This window comes from Rhea americana, unplaced genomic scaffold (genome assembly GCF_003343005.1).
Source record: "Rhea americana isolate MKP2758 unplaced genomic scaffold, rheAme1 scaffold_1, whole genome shotgun sequence".
In the NCBI taxonomy this organism is placed as follows: domain Eukaryota; kingdom Metazoa; phylum Chordata; class Aves; order Rheiformes; family Rheidae; genus Rhea; species Rhea americana.
In genome coordinates, this window is record NW_028185038.1 from 13,768,321 (window position 1) to 13,793,560 (window position 25,240).

Genomic DNA, 25,240 nt, shown 5'->3' on the forward strand with positions numbered 1-25,240 from the left:
GGCGCGCTGCCTCCGCCGCCGCCGCCGCCGGCCGGCGCCCTCACGTGACGCCGCACGCAGGACCCACCCGCGCTCCTCCCCGCGCGCCGGCATCGCCGCGGACGACTATGCCTCCCTGAGAGGAGGGCGCTGCCTACGGGACGGAGGGGAAAAAAAACAGAGAGAGAGATGGCAGCGGCGAACGGCACCGCCGCGCCGCCCGCCTCCGTCCAGCGATGGGAGCAGGGCCCGCGGAGAGGACAGCCTCGCTGCTGCTGCCGCGCGGGTCAGGCGGCCCCCAGGCAGCTAAAGCGGTTAAGGAGCCAAAGGCCCCGCCGTGCTCGGCGCTGGGGCGGGGCCGGGGGGCGGAGCCGGGGGGGGCGGGGCGGAGCGGGCTCCCAGCGTGCCTCGGGGCAGCCGCGCCACGGGCGGCGCCGCGCGGGCGGTGGCGCGCGGACGTCCACACACGGACACGCGGCAGACACGGCGGTGATACACGGACACGCGGCACGACCGTGGACACATGAGGACGCACGGACACGCGGCGCTGACAGACACGGGACAGAGGAGACCTCGACACGCGGACACGCGGCACTAACAGGCGACTCCAGTGCAAACACGCAGCGTGGCCCTAGCGCGACCGCGCTAACGGACAGGCGGCGCTGCCGAGAGCCCACAGCCGACGCGCGGGCGCGTAACGCCCGACGCTAGCGCAGACACCCACCACGAACACAGACGCGCAGCCCCGACGTGAGCCTGCGGCCCTGGTGCAAACACGTGGCTCCAGCGCGAGTCCACGGCTCTGACGTGAACTCGCAACGTGGACGTGCAGCCCCAAAACGAATCCACAGCTCTGAGGCARACGTGGCACTGATGCGGACGCAGTGCCGGCCGCGGGCCCAGCACCCGCGCTGCCAACAGGCAGACTCGATGCACAACCCTAACGTGAGCCTGCGGCCCCGACACAGACACGCAACCCACATGTAAGCACGTGGCCCGTACGCACACGTGCAGCGCACAGCCACGATGCRCACGATACGCATCCTTTGCAGCTCAGAGCTGGATAACTTACCTACTCATTAACTACGTATTTGTGAGCTAACGGTAACGTAAGGGTACCATAGTCTGTTGGTTCGTCATGACTTCAAACAGACATCACGGTAACATTGAATCAGGCTGTGGGCGGGCAGGAGCCCACACAGTGCTGTTCTCCAAAGYTGTCTATGTCTAAGACTTCCTCCCATGCATACCAGGAAGTTAGGTTCCTCCACAGCATTTTTGCTCATGTGCCCACAAAATTCTTCATGGTTTGTCACATCTGTGAGAACTTGGGGAGTTTTTTATAAAAGAGTTGGATTGTCTGGGGGGCAAACAAAACAATTTTCACTGTGCTTTTTTACATCCTCTTTGATCCAGGGCCAAAACCACAGGGCAGAGACTCTTACGAGTTTTCTGTATTTTGACAGGTTATGGAGGCGATGTCATGGGCATAGTACAACATTTCTCTTGTTGCAGCTGAACAGATGGACTTAGTTTGTCTTTTCTTTCAGATCTTCTTTCTTCTTAATCCCTCTCTCAGACTCCTATACTTACGCTCTTACTTCAAATAATACTGCTGAAATCAAACCATCTTATCACTAGGTCTGCCCAATTCTCTTCAAATTCTTGTCCTTCCTTTAGATTAACATCTAAAACAAACAAAGACTTACCAAAGCCATTAGGCTATCATATTTTTGAGACTTTTCCAAAGCTTTAACTGCAACTCATGGAACCGCTTCTCTTAAAAGAATCAGCTTGGGCTTAAGGGATAGATGAATATAACTTTCAGTAATCTTACACTATTTTTTTTTACATTTGCTTTATAGTCTGCTGTACACTCCTTACATTTACCAACTGACAGTTACAGCTTTATTAAAATGTAAAATTAATTAAAAGTTACAAACACTTGTAAATTTGCAAGTTTACTGCCATTCCTTTTGGCATTCCACCTCCCTCTGCTACATCTATTGAGGAACAACTGAGGGCAAAGATAGGCATTCATATGGATAGCAGCTACAGTGGCTGTGCTCCTGCACCTCTTATTTCTCTACTGGGGAGCCTTGGTCCTGATACAAATCTATATAAGCATATTGAGGTGATGCTGCATTCACAGGTAACTCGCTCCTATCGTTACGCAGCAGCCCATCTGTTACTGTAGTCTGCACTCCCAGCACTGCCAAAGTGCTTCAGCCCTTGGGCAAGGAGAACCAGATCTGCCCGCTCTAAGTATTCTCAGGAAAGGTGATTTCTTCCTGGAAGAGTCTACTGCCTTGGGAACATGGGCAGAAATCCTCAGGAAGCTCACAGCAGAAGTTTAAATTGGAATATGTCTTGATTAGGTAAAGCTATTCAGAATGGATTGAAGTAGGTCTTTTAAAACATGAAATAATATTTCTTTCACCTTACTCTAGCATTTTATGTCACTGAGATGGATTTCTTAATGAAGCTATGCGAAACAACAGACTACAGCAGAGAGATTACACCTGGTCATATAAAGTTAATGTATGAATCTGTAAGCTAATGAGGGTAAGATGCAAAGCCATACTTCAGAGCAGCTTTTGGGAGCCACTGCCCCAGGCAAAGCTGAATCTTGCCCTCAGCSTGTTTTGCCCTCAGCAGAAAGAAAAGAGAGAGAGACAGAGACCAGGAAGGAGGGATAGGACAGGGATCTGGACAGGACCCTGTTCAGAGCTTAGCAAGCAGCTGGGGTGAGGGCAGCTTGGTATTCCTCTTATAATTAGAAATTCAAGGRAAAAATTAGAAATCTGTTTTCAAAGGAAAATTTTTTGCTCCCAGTTAGGTCTGTATGAAGTTTCTTTCTTTTCCMTATAAAATGGTAGGTTGTTTTTCTCCCCAAACAGGATTTTCCACAGCCCATAAATGCCCATGGCCCTGCTTGGGTCCTCATAGATGCTCTGGGAGTCCTTCAGCCTCCTCTTCCACCTCCTGGGACACCCAGGGCTGCGCACTGGTCGTACGTGGCCAGGGGGCTCCTGGCTGCCCTTCTCGCACTGAGACACGCCGCRTCGGCTCCCAGCCCTTCTCGCACTGGCAGCGTTCAGCCCTTACAAGCTCTCTTTGCCATCCTGCACTGGCTGGGACCTGAAGCCACGTTCTCCATGGCAGTTTGGGCACTGTGGCTGCTCTTTCTCATCACTTCAGGAGTCCTCCTGGCATCAGGACCTCCTCTTCTGTCAAGCTGACTTCTTGCTGTCCTGTGCTGAGAAGTGCTCACCTTTCCAGCAACCCAACTGCCAAAGATCCATGGCTTTCTGATCTGTTTTGGGGCTACTGGAAAATAGACAGATCTCTTTTCCTCTTTGCTTTCCCAAGAGCTGCTACTTCTCTTTTCCTGCAGACAGAGGTCTCCAAACAGCAGCATGGTTTGTCCCCTGATGTCCTGCCAGTCTGGTGTACCTGGCTCCCRCCCTGTCATGTTCCTAGTTCTAACTCACCCCTCCGGAGACTATTCCCATGCCACTGCTCCCTAACTCTTGTTAGAAAGCTCAGTAAAACACTCAGAGCACTTCAGGAGCTCTAGTCAGCACTAGCATGCTCCAAAAGGTCATGGAAGTTCCCACATACTATGGAGGGAAGCAGGATCACTCCACGGAGGGGAGGAAGATGGCTTGCAGCAGCTCTCTTGCAGAGAACGGAAAGACCTGTGCTCATTCCTTGTTTGTGGGGGCTCAGCCGAACTCCTTTCTGTGGTGCTGTCACTCTCCTCTCCTGCTCACCTTGTCTTATTGCCAGAGTAGAGGTTCTCCCAGGCCAGCAGGCTGTGCCTCTAGACCAGCCCTCATTTGTATCTTTGTGCTGGGGCCATGGCTCCACGATAGAGCCTAGGGAGGACAGGCATGGCACTCTCACACATGGTGCACCAAGAGAGTCCTGGAATTTGTAGGACATGGAGCTCTGTCCTCCAGCATTTGACTGTGCTCATGTGTTGCCATTTCTCTCAGGTCCTTTGGCACCTCCATSCTTCAGGAACATGTCCCTCTGTGTTCTCGGGTCACAAAGAAGCCTCTCCAGAGAGTGTGAAGGACTCATGAATCTGTAAAGCCATGAAAAGGAGATGGGAGAGGCCTTGGAGGCCTGCTGGACTGGCATCAGCCTGTGACCCCACAGGAGAAGGAAATCTCGAGTCCTCTCAAGCTAATGACAGCCTATGCAAACATGGACCGATGAAATAGGATTGAAAACGCAGTGTCTTGGAGGCATCGGGGGGAAATGGGGAGCGAGGGAGGAAGAGGCTGAAGTGTTTCATGTTGAACTCTAGTTGTTCTGGTGTCTTTTTTTATTTTGTGGGTATATGAAGAATGCTGTAAGCTCTTGTTTCTGTGAAATATAAAAAAAGATTTCAAAGCCACTAGAAGAAAATCAAACCATCTAGTCTCTTTCTCTTACCACAAAGAAAATTCCTAGAAACTTTAATGGCTCAGCATCTATCTACTCTGTACTACAGAAGTGCAAGGTTCTGTTGTCACTAGTGCAATCTGTGTCTTTTAGGTTTGATATCTGACATTGAGAATTCTGAGTGAGAATTAGCTCCTCATTTGTAAAGGTTTTCTTTTCAAACAGGAAAAACTTTGATCATCGCCCTGAGACACAATTCAAAAATCACTGGTAAGAAACCACACATCCACCTGCAGCTCTTTCAAGGCCAACATCACCCCAGCTGCAGGGAGAATAGAGAAAAATCACAATAGTCCCAACCCCACTGCCTGTTCTTAAAGAACTGTATGTAGGAAACCAAATCACAACTCACCATTCAGCACTTGAGACCTCATCCACATATTGCGTCCAGTTTTTGGGGTCCCCCATACAAGAAAGACATCAATGTGCTGAATCAAATCATGGGGAAGGACACCAAAATGGTGAAGGGCTGGATGACATAATATACAAGTAGAGGCTCAGAGAGCTATGCTTGTTAAGCCTTAAGAGAAGATCCAGGTGCATCTTATTGCTGCCTACAACTACCTATATAATACCTAGTGGGAGGATGTAAAGACAAGAACAGACTTTTCMTAGTAGTGCACTGTGGAAAAGTGAGAGGCAACAGCTAGATGTAGGAAGATTGGAAATTCAGACTTAACGAGAAGTTTTCACTACGAGTGGTCAAACAGTAGAACAGAGGCCAAGASAGCCTGTGAAATCTCCATACTTGAAGCTGTTCAAAACTAGACAGTTAAAAGCTATGCATGACTTGCTGTAACAGTGCCTGTTTTCAGTAGGCGTTTGGCCCACAGACCTCCAGAGGTCTCTTCCAGCTACATGATTCTCAAGATTGACTCACTAGAGAGAGGCTATTAGGACCTGGAAAGTTCAGTTTTTAGACTGAAGGAAAGGGAACTGAGCAACTTTTTAGCATGTCAGTTTGAAAGAGGTGACAAATGATCTTGTGAGGAGCTGGATTTTGTAATAGAGACAGCTTCATCCATTGGATAGGACAGCTAGGAAGCTGGAATTAAATCCATCCTACTTTGGATCAAGTCTGGAATGCTTCAAAGGGAATAGTTCAAATCACTGTGTAGGAGACCATGCTTTAAATACCTGATCATAGTTTAATTCTGTATTTGTTTAAGAACAGTAATAAAGCTTATCTTATTAAAATATGTATTGGTTTGCAAAGCAATATATTTTCTCACAAAATTTAGAAACATGCTACACTGGTAGAAAGAGAAATCCTGTTAGTATGCGACTGGCASTTTGGGAACGCCTGCAAGTACTTCAAACACTCATATCATACTTCAGCTCCTTCAGAAAACATGGCTGACAGCCTTCAGGTTCTGTCCTTTCCTGCTGTTCATTTCACAGGTTTGTTCTATTACCTGTTTTATTAATATTCTTTTCCAAGATAGAGCCTCTGATACCTACACTGCCAAGAGTTCTGGCTCAAGAACCTCCCAACAAGCCTCCAGGTGGAGGACATCCACCCCTAAAAAAAGGGAAACCAGAAAAAAAATCATGGGATTGTAGTTAAAAAAAAAAAAATCCCATCTTGTTGACAAGACCCTTCTATTTCCTATCTCCCCCACCTCTTGCCCTTCAAGTCTCTAGTGTGTTTGGAAAAGGCCTCACTATTACTCCTTTTGGAAAGTTGTCCCTCAAACTCTTGGCAGCCTGCYTGATCGCAGTTTTTGGTTTCTGGATCCTTTCTGTTGCTTTTACTTGGTCACAACTTCAGCCTTCTTGCAGTATAAGCAAGAATTTGTGTGGGAACTAGGGACCATTGAAAGAAGAAAGTGAGCAAAATTAACTCCTTGAAAACAGGTCATATCTACATGAAGTGGTGAAACAGCACAGCCCCTGGGACTGGAAAAGAGATGATCTCTTAAATGAATTTCTCACTAGTAAATCCAGAGAGAAGTTACAAATTCCTTGTTAACATAGAAGACTAAACCAATGGACTAATTTAGCACTATAATTTTGAGGTTGAAAAACAAACCAGAAGAGGGAAACTGAGAATAATTTTCTGGGATAGGAGACAGCACCACTCTTCAGGCTAGCCTCTAGAAACTGGTTTGAGCCTCTATGAGGGTTCTACAATATGGCAGGAGCCCTGCAGCACACCCCCCACCTTGCAAGCTTGCTATGAGGGTGCTGTTTCTCCAGACAAACAGTGGTGCCTGAAGCCTTCGGGGTATGTCCTGCAAGATTACCCCAGGAAACCTGCTTTAACAACCACCACTCCCTTCAGAACATGCCTTGAGAAGAGCACCAACAGCTGCAACAGATTTAATTCTCGGCCCCTAAGAAAGGAAATGAGAACCCCATAACACTGCTACAGAACTGGCTCATTCCCAGGCACGGAGCAGTATTTATTCAAAGAAACAGCACTAGCACCTCTGTGGAAACAGAAGCTATTTCCACACACCAACTTGCTGGTCTGCCCCCTGGACTGGATTTTTTTTTTTTCATTTTAAAATATCTTCTGTAGAAAATACAAGAGGACAACAAGAAATACCTAGAGGAACATGCATGAGCTGTCTTCCTCATGTATCCCCACATGGAAAGACTGGTTCATCATTATAACACTTGTTCCATTTGTTTTCTGTCTTGGAGAATTAAGTTTGGCTTCTGTTGTTCTTCACAGTAGGAGGTAACAAACGTGACCGACAGTGGAAGTAGTCTGTCCGCTGAATGCTCTTAGACAAATGTCTTGGTAACAACGTCCTCCTGCTGCTGCTGGTGCAGGGTTCCAATGCCAACTGCTGGGGCTGGTAAAGGAGGTCTACTCACAAGATGGAGCTGAAATTACAGCATTAGGAGGAAATTATTAATAAAGCACAAACACAGGATCATATTCTCAGGTCCTCTGATGCCATGGTGAGACCTATTGTCAGACATCAGTCAATCCCAGATGGAAGTAATTCAGGAGTTATCCTCCATCTTCCAAAGAGTTCCAAAGTTCCAAAAACTTCACAGACTGCAGCCTGCCACAGAGAACAGCAGCTTTAGATTCTCCTCCTACATGCTGTGTCACCACAAGAACCTACCAGGAATCTTTGCTCATCCTGTCTACTAACTTTTTGCTTTTTGTCAGACTAAACTTCTAGTGAAAGGAAGCTCCAGTCCTGATTATCACCAGTAGATGGTGCTATAAAAAACTTAAGTAGTCTAAATGAGAACACAAATTTGGTTTAGGCATTAGGATTAGTTTTGTGTGTCTCTACTACAAAATTTCAGCTTAGGAAGAGAACATCAAACTTCAGTTTAAAAACTAAAGCACCACATGGACATCCTACCTTAACTCCTAGCTGCTTTTCAAACCGTGGTGACACAAATGACCATGGACCCATGTTCTGCGGTTCTTCCTGACTCCAGATAAAACCTAAAGGAAAGAGAAGGCACATTACAAACACACATATTTGTCTTTTCAGCAGCTCAACAAAACCAAATTTTTCTGTTGTAGCACCTCCAATTCTTTTTTTTTTCGGTTGTTGTTGTTGTCTTGGCACCACCTTTGAAACAAAGGCTCACCAGGCTGGATTCATCTGCAGGTCATAGATTGCTGCAACCAAACCAAAAAGTATGACCATCATGAGGGTATACTGTGGGCATATTCTTCTTTTTTTCTTCCATTTTCAAAAGTGGCTTTCTCTGGCTCTCCAACTTCAAGGACTAGACAGCAAAGATCAATGCAAAAGTGTCTCAAAGGGATTACTCTGATTTTTAGTAGCAGTTCATAGATATTAATAATAATATAAACACAAATGCTTTTAGCACAGGTGGTAAGCACTTGTATTACAGAAACACAGGATGTACAGGGGAGAAGAGACAAAGAAGAAAAAGCCACCACAATTTTTCATCCTAAAAGGCAAACAATGCATTTACTTCAGTACTTCAAAGAATCTGGAAACATAAAGGTAAAAATCTGGCTGACCTTTGGCACGGCTGTATTTGCTCAGCTCTTGCTGTAGAGCTTCTAGGGGGAAAGGACAAAGTTCTTCAAGTCTCACAATAGCTGTGTTGTGTTGTTTCTCTCCTAGTGTCTCTCTTTGTTTCACCAAAGCATAGTAATGTTTGCCAGAACAAAGAACCACTTGGGTGACACTAAAGAAAAAACACAATGCCTCCATATTTACTGTTTTACAGAAATTCTGTGCAGAACAGTCCTACACTTTGAACAAAAAACAACCAAACTTTAAAGGCCATTTTATGGAGCTAAACTGCCACCCTAGACCATCTTTTCTCTTCTGCTTTACCCTTCCTCCCACCAAAAGTTGACAAATTAACTTTTGGGCACAGTGTGCCAGGGCCCAGAGGTCCTGTGTCTCCAGTTATCCTGGGAAAGTTACACACAATGGGATTCAATCTCTCTTAGCTTAAATTATATAAAGGGCAAACATCTAGTCTAAAAGTTAGTTACCGATGCTGCAGAGAATGAACCAGAGGGAAAGAGATGTATCTCCAGAGAACATTCTTCTCCCACCCCAAAAAGAGACTGCCTGGTGATGATAAACAATTCTCTCTGGCAACAAAAGAGGTCTTGGTGGCCTAACGTTAATGGACAAAGACAAGAAGAGAAACCTCACTCTTTGTCCCTCGCCACCCTACTTCGAAAACCAAGATCCTAAGACATTTCAAGTCTTCTGACTGTGGGYAAGGACGTAAATATTAAAGACATTGTCAGACTCCAGCACTACTGGGATTACAATGGTCATATTCTCACCCTTGGGGGCCAGGATCAAAGGCCTGAATTCTTATGCAGACAGATACAATAACTATTAACAAGTAAGCGGAGGAAAAGGAGGGCAGATTTACTGTTTAGAAACAAACAAAACACCATGTCAGTAACCCTACAAATGCTTTCCTACTTGACTTTCTCTCTTTCACGTCACCTCAAAACTGAGCTGTTAGTTAGGGGAAAGGAAGTAGGATTTAATTTCTGGACTTTCCTGCAAAAAAGTAAAGCTACCTTTTAGGATCTACTGATGAGTCACCGATGACTGGCTTAAATGTTGTCCTTGGAGCCATTTCTTCAAGACTGGACACAGCAGCCTAAATGGGAAATAGTTGTAAGTTACCAAGTCTTGTTGCCTCTTCCCTCTGGCCAGAGAGAAGATGCTGAGACAGGGTTTTGACAAGTACAATCAAAACATACTATTTTCCCTCTTCCTCTCCTCCTTGTTCCCCTTTTCAAAGGTGAAGGGTATGACAATAAGATTCTCAATACCACCAGTACCAGACTCAATCCTACTTCTGGCTCATTTCCACTCAATTTTGTTTCTTAATCTATCCCCTGAACAGGCAAAAACCCAATGATATGACCCCAAAACAGAGAGCACAACATAAAAGAAAAACACAGAGAAAAGGGAAGAGAACGGATATGAGGAGGAAGAAGAGGAGAAAAACAAAAAGGAAAATAAAGTTTTTCAGCTTACAGGGAGCCTGAGTAACACCTTGGGGGATACAACAATCAGAGGTTTCCTGAAGTTTCGGACCATTTGCCGCCGGAGTAAATGGAAATACTGTGCTGGGGTGGTGGGATGCACAACAGACATGTTCACCTGGTCGCCATCAACTCCCTCTTCTGCACTGTCACACATCTATGTAAGGAGAACACAGTAACACCTTTTCAAGGAACAAACAGCAAGCCAAACATGCAAGACAGAATCCAGGCACATAAGGCATGCTCACTAATGCCTGTAGGAATAGGAAACCAAACATTCCAAATCAGACATAGCTTACAGGGGAAAAGCAACTTCAAAAAAGAAATGGGCTCTAGCATTTAACTGGTAACATTTTATCTGAACTACCAACTTCAGCCACTTTTTAACCAGGACATGACTGTTTTTCTGACCAAGAAAAGGTCCTGACTTTTTCATAAGTACAGCAGCATCCTTCTAAACATGCAGAAAACATCTCCTCAAGTCACGATTTAGATGAAAAGCCTTTCATTTAGTTACTGATATAGTTACAAGGGCAAAATAGTGGCTATTTTCTGTCAAAATGTGCCACAGATTTACTTATCAATATTAAATTATGCCCAACCTTCTATTTGTGTGCTCTGTGGGTTTTGGGAACATCTGTGACTGGCTTGCATAAGCCTATTGCTGCCCGTTTGTGATGCCAACCCTGAAATAGCTTTCTGTAAGAAGTCCCCCTCAGATATCCGCTATTGGTAATAAGGTAATTCTATCTTGCTAGTGGACTCAGTCTATTGTAAAGTGACACTGTTGAAGAACACCAGTGGGGAAAGGGACAGCAGGCAGCATTGAAGCACATCCTGCAAGGGGTATTTGCAAAGGCCACATGCTCTCTGCAAACAACATGCAAATTTCATGTTACCACACACCAACCTGGGAAGATAACTGAAATTACAGGAACAACAAGTATTTATTGCATGATTCGATCAGGTTATTGCACTAGGGCTGTTGTGGCAGTATTTAAACAGGAACTGCTTCCTCCTCATTTCCAGACCTGTATCTTCCCCTCAGGGTTCCCTTTCTTCCTCCTCTTCCAGCCCAGTCCATTCATATCTCATCCCAACAGTACAATTCTGGTAAATCTCCAGTTTCTGATATCACCAGAAGGTATATTGTGACAGGACTCCCAGAGAGCTGGATGCCAGTGCTGTGATAAGGATATGTGAATCTGAGCAGTGTGGCAGGTACCTGTAAGAAACGCTCCACCCGGCAGGAAGAGTGCTCAGGGCCTGCACCATCATAGCCATGGGGAAGAAGAATTACTATTCCACTCTGAAGAAGCCATTTTGCTTCACCTAAAGAAACATAATAAGGAAGAAGAATGATTTCCACAGAACATGAAGCCCCCAGAAACATGTTACTTGACAAAAACTGTTTGGGAGAGGGGAGGGAGGGAAGGCAGTTATTTGCCACATTTTTAAATACAACCTTGAAACAGGCTGGCATTTAGTCATGAAACTCATAGTTACGACTCAGCACACAAGAAGATCTAAAACTTCCCAAACTGTCAAGTAACTTGGGACTTTCAGCAGATTTTTAAGCCTCCACATAAGCAGGGAATAAGAGAAGGCTTTTACCTTCTCTTATTAACTTACATTAACCTTTTCAACTTACACTGAAACATCACCACATTATGCAAGAATCCTCTTAATGGGACTTTCCTCCTGATCTAGAGGGGTCCTCACAGGTAATCCTTTTCGGTAAAAAGCAAAATTTATTGTACATCTTCTGTATATCTCGTCATTCAGTCCTGTGCTTGTATGTCCCAAGCAGCAGACTGTGAGCCAGTCTTAGCTAACGTGGCAATGATAGCTAGGGACTAGCTTTGCAAGGCTCTGCCAAAGCTCCTGCCCTACTTAAGATCTTGCTTATAGTCACAATTAGAGGGCAATTCTTCCCAGTCTCAAACACATGTTAAGGATGGGCAGGATGAGGGGGCCTCTGACAGTTTCCATCTCCAATTACAGAGGGAGTACAAAGGCCTAACTGAGGCCAGATACCAGAACTGTGGACTCTTACACACTACAGATCCAGCTTAGCATTTGCTCAGCCCACTGGAGCTCTGAAAGGACTTTTTGCAATATCTGAACATTCAGAAAACGTGCTACAGACAAATTGAGAGGTTTTTAAAATTTTCACTGTGTGGGTTGTTTTTTCTTTCTTCCTTTTTTTTTTTTTTTTTTTTTTCCCAATAATCACAGTTCCTCCTGCATCATACAGTTTCCAGATGCTCCATGAAGGCATTAGCCTAAAAGGCTGTACCAAATACATATACAATAAAATATGTAAGGGAAAAAAAAATCAAAGTCCTAATCAAGCTCTTTTGGACTGATCATCTTCTGCCAAGAGGACATCTTCCATTTTAGATAGATTATCATCACAGAACAGCTATGTAGAAGTTAGGACCATGCAGGCAAGCTCATAGTCTTCTTGAGAGAATAGATTTCTTTTCTCTACACATTGTACTTTAAARTCAAAGGATTTTCTACAGATATACTTATCAGAAATTCCTTATTTTAAATGTATTAGCTCCCTGTACACTCACCTCCAGAGATGAAAGTGTCAAATATTATCTGGGCTCCATTAAAGAAGTCTCCAAACTGAGCTTCCCAAATTGGTAGTAACTTAGGGCTCTCAATGCTCATTCCATACTCAAAGCCAAGCACAGCTTCTTCAGACAAGGGACTGTTACTCACCTATCAAAGGGAAATGTTGGAAGAAGACAGTGAAAAAGACGACAACTCAGGGTTAAGAACCTTTGGAATCAGGCATTTTGATGCTAGGTACRCTGAAGATATATAGTCCTAAAGGCAACTTACAATCATCTCTTATTTTACTTTTTAATGAAGACACTGAGCGGAGAAGAACAGCTTATCTCCGAGGAGCAGCAAAACGAAAGCTTTATTAAAAGGAGTAACTAAACACGTACTGCAATTATGTTTTACTGTAGTGCATCCACAGATGCATTTACTCAGGGTGGGAGTGCCTTGTCAGTCTGCACACTTCCACATCTGGGATTTGTCAGAATATTCAGGCTACGTACATAGTCTGGACATACATGCCTCGGCAGCTTAGGAATATATGCATTTTATTTCAGTGCAACTTAAAGGGGGTTGCCCTGCAGCCCACAGAACCTACCTCTAGGAAACCCTTCTGGTCTGGGGACATATGATTCAGAGGTACATAGGTATCATCTGTCTCTTGGCAAACCAACATAGCGTGTCGCTGGCTAAAGGTTCCTCTGCCAACATCTTGTCCACTCAGTCTGACATTAAACCCTTGCCAAGCAATAAGCAAAACACTGGATTAGTAAATCACATAAAAAAACAAATATGCAGGACAATAACTCCCCACTTCTAAAAATCTCTTCTCTTGTTAAAACTCCTCTCGGATTTTACCTCCTCAGTTGTATCAAAACTGAGTGAGAATTCTTAACAACCAGCAGCTCCAACTCACAAGCACAGACATACTTAGACATTTCTCATTCCTCGTCTCTGCAGCTGAAAACTCTTTAGTGGTAAGTGGTTTAATTTGCTGAAGGAAATTGCGAAGTATGTGCACCCTGTATCATATGTAAATTTGAATTCAGGCGAAAGAGGAGAGAAAAGAAATTCTAGTAAGACGCATGCTCTTAAAGGTAAGCATATGGGAGGCCCCATTGATGTCAGCTGCACTGCCCATGTGCTTAGTGCTAAGTACCAACTTTCTGTGGGAGTGTGTGGGTGCATGCATSTGTTCGGGGAACAACTGTTTGAAGACATTAAGTACCTAACCTATGAGGATTAGTGACATACAGGACTCATATTTACCTTCTTTTAGTACCATGCAGATGCAGACTGTCTAAGATATGTATCATATCAATTTCTGGACTTAGAAATGCCTTGGAAGGCTAATGTTCTATTTTATTGTCATCAAGCAAAAAAGAAAAAAAATGTTTCTATTTGTCTACTGTCTAGTTGCCTCTTACCTTGGCTYAGTAGTGAACCAAAGGCTAAAGCTTCTGCTGTTGCCCAGTCCAGCTTTTTTCCCTCCTCCACTTTTTGTACTCTTGACTAAGTAAGTAAACAACAAGGAAAAGTTAGTGTTTTGCCTTTTTCCATTTGTACCTCTTTTTGTGACAGATCAGCACTAGAAGCTAGAAAAAAAGGTATGGAGAGAAATGCTGTTTTGCTGCAATCCACTTAGACTGATTTGGAATACAAGCACTCTATTCCAGCACACCCTGAAGAAGGATGTCTGCAGACCGCAGAACTGTAGATGACCCATGTGTTCACTTACACAATCCATGAACTCTGAATTGACAGATTAGATAGTAGTCTTAAAATCTAAGCACCGCATGGATTGTGCTTTTGACATACCCTTCCTTGGATAAGTTAATAGTGCTGACAGATGCCAGGTATAGGCATTTCAGTCTCCAGAATTCTCCCATTCTGCTCTGCAGAACGGCAAAGAAACAAACAACTGTACTCAGACAAGGTCTTCCTGCCTTGGCTGAGGAAGCAAGAGCAGTCAGTCTTCCAAAATACTCAGCTCATGGGTCCTCTATCATTGCCAACCAGACAGCAGCCAACAGTCATCATTCATCATAGGGAAACATTCACTTCGTATCAGACCCAAACTAATCCGAACATAGCTAGTAAATTTGCGAGCAATCAGACACATGGATTCTCAAACTCAGCCACAGGTATATGCAACTGTCCGTATATACATAAATATCTACTACTAGCTTCAGAAACTGCATACACTATTATTAATTTTCTGATTCACTCTCTTGCAAGGTACTCACTATAATCACAAAGTACACAAATTATAGTAATCTATTACAATGTTTTCTATTATTTGCAAGATTAACAAGCCATATTTCCTACATGCTTCTTCTCTTCACTGCAGCAAAACAGTGTTAAAATAACAGTATTAAATATTTGGTCTGGTTTGGAAAGAAGATAAGGTTTTCTTCAAACCTAGAAAAAAAATGGCATAATCCCAGCCTTGGGGTGGGGTGGAGAGAGGAGCAAAAGCAAGCTGTTTCCCCTACGGAAGACTGTGCTCTTTTTTTTTTCCTTTGTTAATTGACATGCTTATTACAGAAAACCTCTAGCATAACAAGTTGCATCTTTTAGCAATGGGACTAGACGCAGAATATCATTATGTTCTACAGACCTGCATGTAAGTCTTCAGAAGATGGCTGTGCATCTGGAGTTCTTCAGGCACCTCTACAGACTTGATTCCAATAAACTGGAGAAGTGGCACAGGCATACCCGTGTCCCAAGTGGTGATTTTAGCAGAAGGCTCGACCAGGCCTTTCCAGTGAGCCTGTAGGTTGGTAGGAGGTGGACTATATAAAGTCATGTTGGCAAGATGATCATTCAGTTTAGAGTAGTATGTTGTCTTTATCTCAGATACTTCAGCCTCAGTCATGAGCCCAGCAGCTATTAGGTGTTCTGCATACGTGTCTGGAATACTCTTACGCGACCTGTCAAGGGAATCAAACCCCAAAGACATTGAGCCTGAAGACAGTGTCACTGCAGCAGCAAGAAAATTCCACCTTATTATTSGCAGGTACCGTGAAAATTTGAAATAAATGGTGACCTAGTACATTACACTCACTTCAGGTAAAGTTTGCTGTCTTGCATTTTTGGAAGGGTAACAGTTCCCTTAGGCCTTATTGTCCTTTATTTTAAAAGTGCCTGCAACTGGCAGCTACAGCTAAAAGTAAGTACAAAAAGCCTCCCAGAGTGACTCTTTGTCTGAAGAGTATATGCATGATGGCAAACTCACAACAGGATTTCAGTAACAGTTAAGAATCAAGGCATCCTTTCCACAAACGCTCCACCTAACATACCAGAATTCATTATCCAATATATTTTTATGTGTGTACTTGCTTTGGGGATCAGGATGGAATCTGGATATATTTAACTGCTCAYGAAGTTCCCATTGAACCAGCAGAACCATGTAAACGTGAGACAGATATTCTGCACATAGGAGACAACTTTGCAATCTCATTGAGAGAAATTATGAACTTGAAATTCAAGGGATATACAAGGTATTTCTCTATGAGGTATCAAGCTACGTATTCAAGAACCAACCTGAGTGATTATGTTCATTAATACACTATTATACGCGGGCCTTAATCAAGGGCTACAGACAATGTAGCTACACTTATACTAACAGTTGTCAGTACAGCAAAGGATCTTCATCATACAGAGACTTTCTATTCTATTTCTCTTTCTTTTGTGTTCTGCACAATACTTAGGTGGTACAGATTTGTACATTTTGGGTTCCAACATCAGGTGGCATTACCCTTACCTGATGATTTTATACATGCTAGGGTTGGTGAAGAATGGCTCRTCGAGTTCATTGTGGCCCCACTGTCTGTAGCACAGCAAGTCTACTATCACATCCCCGCGGAACTGGCGTTGGTACTCAACAGCTAATCGCGTGGCACGGACAACTTCTTCAGGATCATCTCCATTCACATGGATAACTGCACACCCGACAATTTTACCTGCCCAGAGATTCAAAACATAACGGCAGCAATTATAAAGAAATCCAAAGAAAACGGACAGAGACAGACTCAGCAGAGACACACAGATTCCACTTGTATGCAGCATRTTTAATAAAAACAAGCCTACAAAAGATGCTCTTAATACCTGCAGAAAGGTGGTAGGGCTCTCCCCTGAGAGAAAGAGCAATTAGCTCAACCTGTTGCATTTGTTACAGTTTGAACTTAAAACAGTGCTAAATTTCTAGAGGGCTTTCTGCACTCAGCTCCTGAATCCTCTTAATCTGGATCTAAGTCCACAGGGAATGTGAGAGAACTTCTCAATCGCTTCTCTTACAGAGAAAAATTGAGATTTGTTTCCCTCTTACCTAGTTACCACTACTATGAGTTCCACAGGTCACAGGCCAGAAACAATCTTCCCCTCGCTACTACTCATTTTAGCCACTGCTACTCCAGGCAGAAATATCTCCCCCCACTACTCAGATAAGAAAAATGGAAAACTAAGGATGGAAAAAAACAAAATCAGTTCAGGGAAAGAAGAATACTACTACGTGCTATCTGTTTTATTAGATATAATGAATTTACCCATTTGGTCTGATGAAACCAAAGACAAATCAATTTGACGTTAATCTCAAAGATATATGCCAAAATATTTTTAATTCTAGGAGATCTTGCTGGTCACAATACATCCGTTAATCAGTAAGAAAGAACAGTCCAGAACAAAAGGCTTTTTGTTTAAGCTTAGAAATGGCATCAGACTCATTTTTCAGTAAAAGCTCAGCAAGTTCATTTAATAACAACCAAAAAAAATAAATAAAAAAAAAAGAAGGAAGGAGAATCTAATAAACTTGCTCAAAAAACACATTGGGAAGGTTTTTATTAAATTTAATAAGGTATATTTAGTGTACACCTATTATACATGTTTTTAAAACTTGTCAATGCCATGGTAAAAATTAAATGACTATAAAGACTTAACTGTAATCTTACAAGTATTTTATAATATCCTGTAAAAATGTGACAAGATTTTCCACTGATATTTAGTCTTTGTCATGAAGTAGATGGGGAGGGGATATTTTTAGTGTTTGAACTTTTGCTAGTAGGAGGTAATCGATAATAATTTGAATTTCTACTGTATTATAAAAATGAAGATAAATTAATTCCCATGGGCCTATGAGCACTTGCTATAAAAAACCCAGATGAGAACATTTAGCATTTACTCACACTGAAGTTTAAAATCTTTCCTGACACATTAGATCATTTCCCTTCCAACATACCAATATCACTACAGTACAGGGATGATCTTCCTCGCTCTGCAGGAGTGGTGTAGCCCAGCTGGTTATTAACAATCAAATGGATGCTCCCACCAACTCTGAAATGTGGTAGATTAGAGAGGGTCAGTGTTTCAGGAACAATCCCTTGCCCAGAAAAAGCAGCATCACCATGAACCTACATTAGGGAAGAAGATGGAAAAGTCTCATTAGAAAAAAATGGAGGAATAGCAAAATCAAAACAACTCTATATGCCAGACCTTTTAAACTAAGTAGGTAGAACAGACTATATCCAGTTCTTAGTACTCAGATTGAGGGGTGTTTTCATGATTTGAAAATGTATGTTATTATCACTAATGCAAGGTTATAGCAGCAAACACCTGTCTATGTACTGCCTGACCTTTCATCTACTTGGAATGGACCTATAATCTCTTAAAATCAGCCCATGAGTGTATTTCTAGTATTGAGGCTATAGCAAAGCTGCTACAGGCATTAGCCAACCACTGACCAATGAACAAAAGCCAATTGCCATAGGATTCACTATACTCTTTGCTGAAAGATAAATAATGGTGAAATGTAAGTGATCTGTGCTTACTCGCACCTTACTAGGGGCAAGAACAGATACATAAGGAAATGAAGTGGAAAAGAAATCAAAGAAAGCACTTAAAAGCAAATGAAAGGCTTCAAAAGGGTATAACTTTGAAACTAGAGCTAGTTCTCCATTGCTGTATCTGATCACAGCTTCCTTAGAATATATATGTGATACTTTACAGATCAAAGTCACGAAATACTAGTGGGTTGATGTAGTTTCTTACTAAAACCAGACAACAATTTTACATTCTAGTTATGGGCTAACGGTTTCAAGCCTTAGAAGAGATTTTGGAGGGTGTAAGTACAACCTGAAAAGAGTAGAGGTGTGAAACTAGTGAACTAGGTAGACTACTGAAACAGCAGCACTGAGTTTTATACAGTTCTAATATAGACTTCTGTAAAAGTGCACAGCAGAAAAACAAAGTTAACCATTGCAAGAAAGAGTMAACACAGCATCCCCACTCTACCCTTTACTGTGCTACACTTGTTCCTAAAATGCTGKTTTTTTATTTTTCTCTTCTGGTTTCTTCTGCTGCCTAAGGAGGCCATATTTCTCAGTGACACCACTTGAATGAGCTAAAACATCTGAAAGAAGTTTATGACCTTCAGTACATCCTAAAGCATTGCAGTCCATAGACAGTGTGACTGAGTGAGTCACCAGTTATCTTAATGGCTACACAGGACTCTTCATATGTGTCTCAAACCTAGTTTGACAATTAGGACAATCCTAGTTCTTCACATGTTTTTTTTACATACACTTGTTTATATGCTAGCCTAGAGAAGTCTTACACAGTTCAATTAGATTGTGAGCAAAATACCTGCAGGCAAATGACGCTGTCTCCAGGCTGTGCAGAGCTCTCTGGGGAGTAATCTCCATCAAGCAGAGTCTGTTGCCTTCCCCGTGTCTTGCCCACCGCCACTGGATTGATTGCTTCTAAATGTGAGGGGTTAGGTAGCAAGGTGACATGTACTGGTCTGTGGGAACCAAAGTCRAGATCTACAGAAGATGTCAGGTGGGAAAGAACATCCCCAATGGCTGGTGAATTCTCTGGAAACTCGCTCAGACCACGCATCTTACGGAACATGAGCTGCATGGAAGCAAACCTGGTTAAAAACATTCTCTTTCCAATTCATTGACACATTAAAAGAAAAACACTTTCAGAATTGTATGCATTCCTACTCCTTCCATTGTAAGGTTGTTTCAGAAAACAGCATAAACCTCTTTCTTAGTTTTCTTAATAGTCTCCTGGGGAGATCTAGATAAATTATTGACAGGAAAGAATATATTCTCACACAAGTAACTTTTTTTATTGCTCCAGAACTGGCAACAAGACAAGCTTCTTGTGTTATTATTTTACTGACAAATAAATCAGACATAGAGCAACTGTCAACAAGACTGTAAACCGCTACCTCAGGTGGAAGCTGAAGTAAGCCTGTGAGGAGATTAAGTCTTCCACGATGAGGCATTCCAAGAATGACATCCGTCACACCGCTGTATGCACACATCTTGAACAACTCATGGAAGAAACCCATCATACTCTCTGCTCCTTCACCACCATATCTCTTCACTGTGGCAAACTTTGTGGCTAAGAAKCGATCAAACTCCTATTAAAAACAGGAGAACTTGTGGATTAGGCTATTTTAAACAGGAGTGTTCTGTTTATAAAACTGAAACATCATTTATGTTTGTACCTTTTTAGCACACAAAGGTAAGCATACYTTTGGCAAGTCTCAGCTCATTCTCCACCCACACATTCTAAAGACCGGAAGTTACGATGAATGCAAGAAATCAGCTAGCATCTCCTCTTAGACAGGAAACTATTGGATTAAAGACCAAACTGTCTCTATCTAACACAGAAGATACACACAGAAATGCAACACCAAGGAAATTTATAAATTCCTTAATAGTTTACCCATTACAGGTGCTAGAGGAGCACAATGTTTCATTTTGATCACTATCAGACACAGTCCTGAGTACATACGTAGAAGAATGCTTGAGAAGACAGAAATAAATTAACCTGGTTTTACTTCAGTTCTCTCACTCCTCCCACTACACTCCATTCACCTACTGCTAGATAGCTTTCACAAGAGAAAGTTTTGGAGTGCTAGATGTGTCTGCAGTGTTTTGCAACTCAAGACTGAAAACAGACTAAGACTGTAACTGAGAAGGAAAAACTGAGCAACAGCCAGAGCCCTGCGCCAATTGCTGAACACCACCTTGTTAAGCAACACTGAGTTCTAAGGAATAATGTACACAAAACTAATCACGCACAAAAGCAGCTTTTCCTTTCAAAGGTAACTTGAATGCTGTGAGTACAGTTCTGGTCATATGGAAGTCAATGTGGCATTTATCATAGTCCTGATTTCACCCTCCTGTGTCTCTAACAAATATCTTTAACTGCAAAAGAGGCAAGAAAGCAATGAAATGTGCCATATACTTCTGTTTAGTCATTYGTAAGTATTACATTTAATATGCCTTCCACTTGGAAAACTGGAAACAGGGACACCTTCACAGATCCTGCTCTTCTACCTTTCCATCCTTCTGGATAATGCAGGGAGAGAGGAGAAAAAAGAAAATTTTTCACAGTACAGAAATATTTATATTAATTCCCTAAAACACTTAAATCTATGCACATTGCAAGTGAAAATCTCTCACTGTCCTTACAGATTGCATTGAACAATAGTTCCTTTGCTGAAAGGCAGCAAGCTTGAGAGAGACTGTGCTTTAAAGCCCATAAAACAAAACAGAATGAGGCTGACAGTGAAAGCAAAATACAGAACAGCTAAACTGGAGCACAGATTTTTATAGGGCTCTGGTCAATCCTGCCTTCTGGTCACTAACATTTAAAACAAGCTGTCATACTATTACTCTGAAAGAATTTCACTTTTTAATACAAATCCAAACTCTTGGGTTTGTAAGATTTTTTTTGTTTGTTTTTTCCAGGTGCTACAGAACGTATTACAAGAACATACATTACCAATAATACCTGTTTTCGTTAGTCATAAAAGCCTTTTTGAGTTTGGAACTGGCTAGAAATATTTTCATAGAACTAATTCCTGAAACAATCAACGCTAACCGTAAGACATTGCTATTTCTTTCAGTAATGGCTGCTAAGCAAGCTCGGCAGCAAATCCAGTGAAGATTCCTGTATTTGTCAGACTAAACCTTGTGTTTCTCCCTCTCACATACTCTTATTTTGCAAAGTGTTTCAGGACAGGTATTGTTCTTTTTGCTCTCTGTTTGGATAACGTTCATGACAATGGAGGGTCCACGACAGACTCCACAGTTCTRCAATCAACTACAACCAAATAATAATGAACATGATACCTGGGACTCCAGCATCAGTTTGGACAAATGCTTTTTCTCTTCAGTTGTAAACGCTTCCTGTTTTAGCTCTTCAAACCTTTTAGTAAACCATTTTCTCTCCTCCAAGGTCGGAAGCTGGCTTGTTTCTATGGAAATATGCCCACAGTATATATGGTCAAGGTAGGACAACACATCCTCCAGGGAAGCCTCTTCTTTTCCCATGTTCAGAAGCCCTAGTCAGAAAGAAACATATTAGCCACATCAAGGGGAGAAAAAGGCACTAACAACTAAACTGTTCTCTTGCAATTACATTAACATTTTGAGAGTAAAATTTCATGTTTTGTCTTATCTTTCATTTAAAAACAAAATTCTTAAGAAAAACTTTACAAGCACACTTCAGTACTATTAATACATAGGCTTCATTGTCATTTATGTTCTAAGTGCTTTTCCGGAAGAGCTCACTATGAATGATATTAAGTCAGTGCTTTTGCGACTCAGTATATCACTCGGTGATGTATCACTCTGTATCTTAGTATCTGGAGAGACACTAAGATACAAGATGACAATGCAATCCCACTTGCATCACAAGTAAATAAATACCCATTTCGCAGATGGAAAAAACAAAGCATAGAGACAAACTCTCAGGTGCTCAAGGCCACAGTGAGAGCCAGAGAGATCCAAGAAAAGACAAGAAATCTTGACTTCTGTCTCAGTGCCCTGGCTTCTGCACTACAGTGTCAAGTATCACGCTAAAATATAGTGTTACAGTAACAAAAGCAATTAATGTATAACTGCAGTAGCTTTAAGAACAAGTAAAGATTTTCATGTTTTCCAAAGATACTAGAAGGTGGCCACTCATTACACAACGACCTGTGCAATGAGCACATAAGTAGGGTGAAGTTAACAATTTTCTGTCCAACAGTATGTTACTGATTGAACGGCTGTTCAATACTTGGCTTCTCTGTAGAGGACACAGCTTCAATTTGCTGTGATAAGACTTCAGACTTACCTGTGGTAATGAAAGGCCCTTGAAGAACTTCTGTCAGCTCTCGAATTTCAGGTACCATGTTCATAACACCCTGGCCAGCAAATAATGGATTTATTTTCGCCGCTTTGTGGCCATGTTCGGAGTATGCCGTTATTAAACGAGCAAGACCATGGTCAACTGAACATAAAAAGAAAACAGGACAGTATGGCTCACGCTTACTTGTTTACAGCACCAGCACAGGAGTATAGTGCTGTATAGTACATATATTATATATTATATATATATATAATATATAATAATATTCATCAAGGTTGTGACTGGAAAGCTAATTTTTCTAGTCAGTTGTTTTCACCATATCACTTCACTCAACATCCTTCCCTTTTCTCTATGGTATCAAACTTATTCATCACGAAATTATTTCATGATAACAGCTCCCATCATTAAATTGCTAGATCGGCTCACCTGTAAAATTTTCAAGCAACTACAGTCTAGATTTCCCTGTAGTTCCCCTCAAAGTTAGGATCCTGTAAACACGTGCAAACTACTTCATTTTCCATTAAATCTCTTTACAACAATGGGTATGTTCAGCTTGAGAATGGCTAAGGTATCAATATGTAAAGTCTTATTTCCTTAGCTGACTCAATCATACCACCTGTGCTTCCCTATTCGCTGTTTGAGTGCCAGGACAGAACAGCATGTGCATCATGGACAACCAGCTACTACTACAGCAACCACAGAACATAGTCTTTGACAGCAAAGCCAATACAAGAGAAGCTGGAGTTCTGGAGCGGTGGAAAGATTTAGAAACAGAGGAAGTTAGCCCTCATTAGCTCTGTTACACACAGAAATATTCATCAGGTCTCACAATGGACTTGYTGCAAGACAAACCAAGGGGAGAATTTGGATGGTCACACACCCCGTAAGAACGAGAACTATATGTCACCTTAAGATTTGGTTCAACACAAAGAATTTCCAATGAAGTATTAATTCTTTAAGCTATTCAGGAAACAAGTTAAAATAGATTTAAGAAAACAGTGATCTTTACAAGGAAGAGTTTCTAGTAGAAAATCTTACAGATAACAGCCAAGATACTATCCTGATGCTATGCTGAGCTAGACATATCAAAAACTCAGTTATGCAAACATATTTTTCAATAGACACTATAAACATAGTGCTGAAGGCTTCTTTGCTTTGAGGTAGAAAAAGCATCAACATTAGTAAAATGTGAYCAAGAGAAAGGTCATGAACACCATGTTACTGTCAGTGAGCACAGAGCACAGACCACTGGGATAAACTGTTAACCACTAAGACAGCAAGCAAAATCTTGCTGCTTGAATTACATGTATCAGCTCAGACTGTGTTTCCAACACTTTTAATGCTTTTTTGCCATCCAATAAAGCTGCAACCAYGGCAGTACTTAGGTCTGAAGTCTTTCATTTTCCAAAACAATATAGTTTCTAAGCGAGACTATTTCACATTGTTATTTGACACTTCTAYCTGAGCTGTTAGCCTCCTATTCCACCTGTTCTTATGTAGTCTGAACATTCAAATAGGTCATTTTCTCAGCTGCATCATACAACAGAAAAACATAACACATCTCTCATAACACTCTTCAAGGAAGTGATTTAAAATTAATTTTAAAATTTTACATTAGAAAACTGTATTAATGCTTTCCTCCTTCCTTACCAAGCAGGCTACATAGCAGTRAATCTAGATCTCCCAGCAACTAATATACAGTTTCCATTCCCGACCCTACACTGATTAGATTAACTAATATGCTCAATTCACATCATGAGTTGCCTCAGCTACAACACAGGGAAACGCTCCTACAGCAGAGACTTTTCTTTTTAGAATTATTTTCTGCATTATACAACTAAAAGCGTCACAGTCACTGCTGCGGGAGATTAGTATCTCTACTTAGGTAGCTCAGGCACATATCACAAAAAATTAAACAAAAAAACGCTTAGGCCCATGGCACAGGAACTTTTACAAGGAGTAAAACACTCCATACGAGCACATTCCCTTGAGTAGTTTCAGCAGTCAACACACTCACGATTATTATTTTTTAAATAAGGTATCAGCACACTTTGCTGAGAACCGAGCAAAACAGCTCCGCAGTAACAACCTGCGCGGCTCTCACGACTCCCCACTGAGCAGCTAGGAAAACTATGGACTTCTGGCAAGCAGCACCAGCCCGAGGCCCCGCCGACGGCTCCGCCGCCTCTGCAAAACCCTCCGCAGACAACTTAAAAATAAAAGCGAGGCGGAGCCGCGTTTCCAGAAGCGCAAGCCACGGCGGCGGGCCGGGCTCGCCTCAGGGCGAGCGCTGCTGCGGCGGCGGGCAGGGTGAAGGGGCCCGGGGGGGAGGGGGGGGCCGCCCCCGGTAGGGCTGAGGTGCCGCGGCCGCCGCGCCGCCCCCCGGCCGCGGGGAAGGGGAGAGGGGTGCCCCGACCTGCTGTGCCGCGCGGCTGGGCCGCAGCGCCGCCGCCGCCGCCTTCCGCCGCCTTCCGCGGCTTGTAGCCGTAGACGCCGCGCTCCGTGCGGTACCAGCACCGCAGGCCGCCCCGCCACAGCGCTCGCCAGGGCGCGCAGCGAACCGCCGCCGCCGCCATGGCCGTGGCGCCGCCGGGCACC

The 25,240-nt window shown here is 42.7% G+C and overlaps 2 protein-coding genes across 3 annotated transcripts in view; one reads left to right on the forward strand and one right to left on the reverse strand.

Annotated features, from left to right (window-relative positions):
* The window catches only part of UPF2 (UPF2 regulator of nonsense mediated mRNA decay), a 192,893-nt gene that overhangs the window by 91,715 nt on the left and 75,938 nt on the right, over window positions 1-25,240 (forward strand). The gene's annotated exons all lie outside the window — the stretch shown is intronic.
* DHTKD1 (dehydrogenase E1 and transketolase domain containing 1) lies at window positions 1,874-25,240 on the reverse strand. Its single transcript, XM_085299307.1, has 17 exons — window positions 25,059-25,240; window positions 22,628-22,783; window positions 21,640-21,851; window positions 19,722-19,916; window positions 19,130-19,399; window positions 17,727-17,898; window positions 16,257-16,455; window positions 15,111-15,423; window positions 13,918-14,002; window positions 13,089-13,228; window positions 12,496-12,646; window positions 11,139-11,245; window positions 9,906-10,070; window positions 9,440-9,522; window positions 8,405-8,574; window positions 7,767-7,852; window positions 1,874-7,269 (listed from the first exon to the last, which is right to left on the reverse strand). The coding sequence occupies exons 1-17, from the start codon at window positions 25,216-25,218 to the stop codon at window positions 7,168-7,170; spliced, it is 2,766 nt and encodes a 921-aa protein (XP_085155433.1). The 5' UTR covers window positions 25,219-25,240; the 3' UTR covers window positions 1,874-7,167.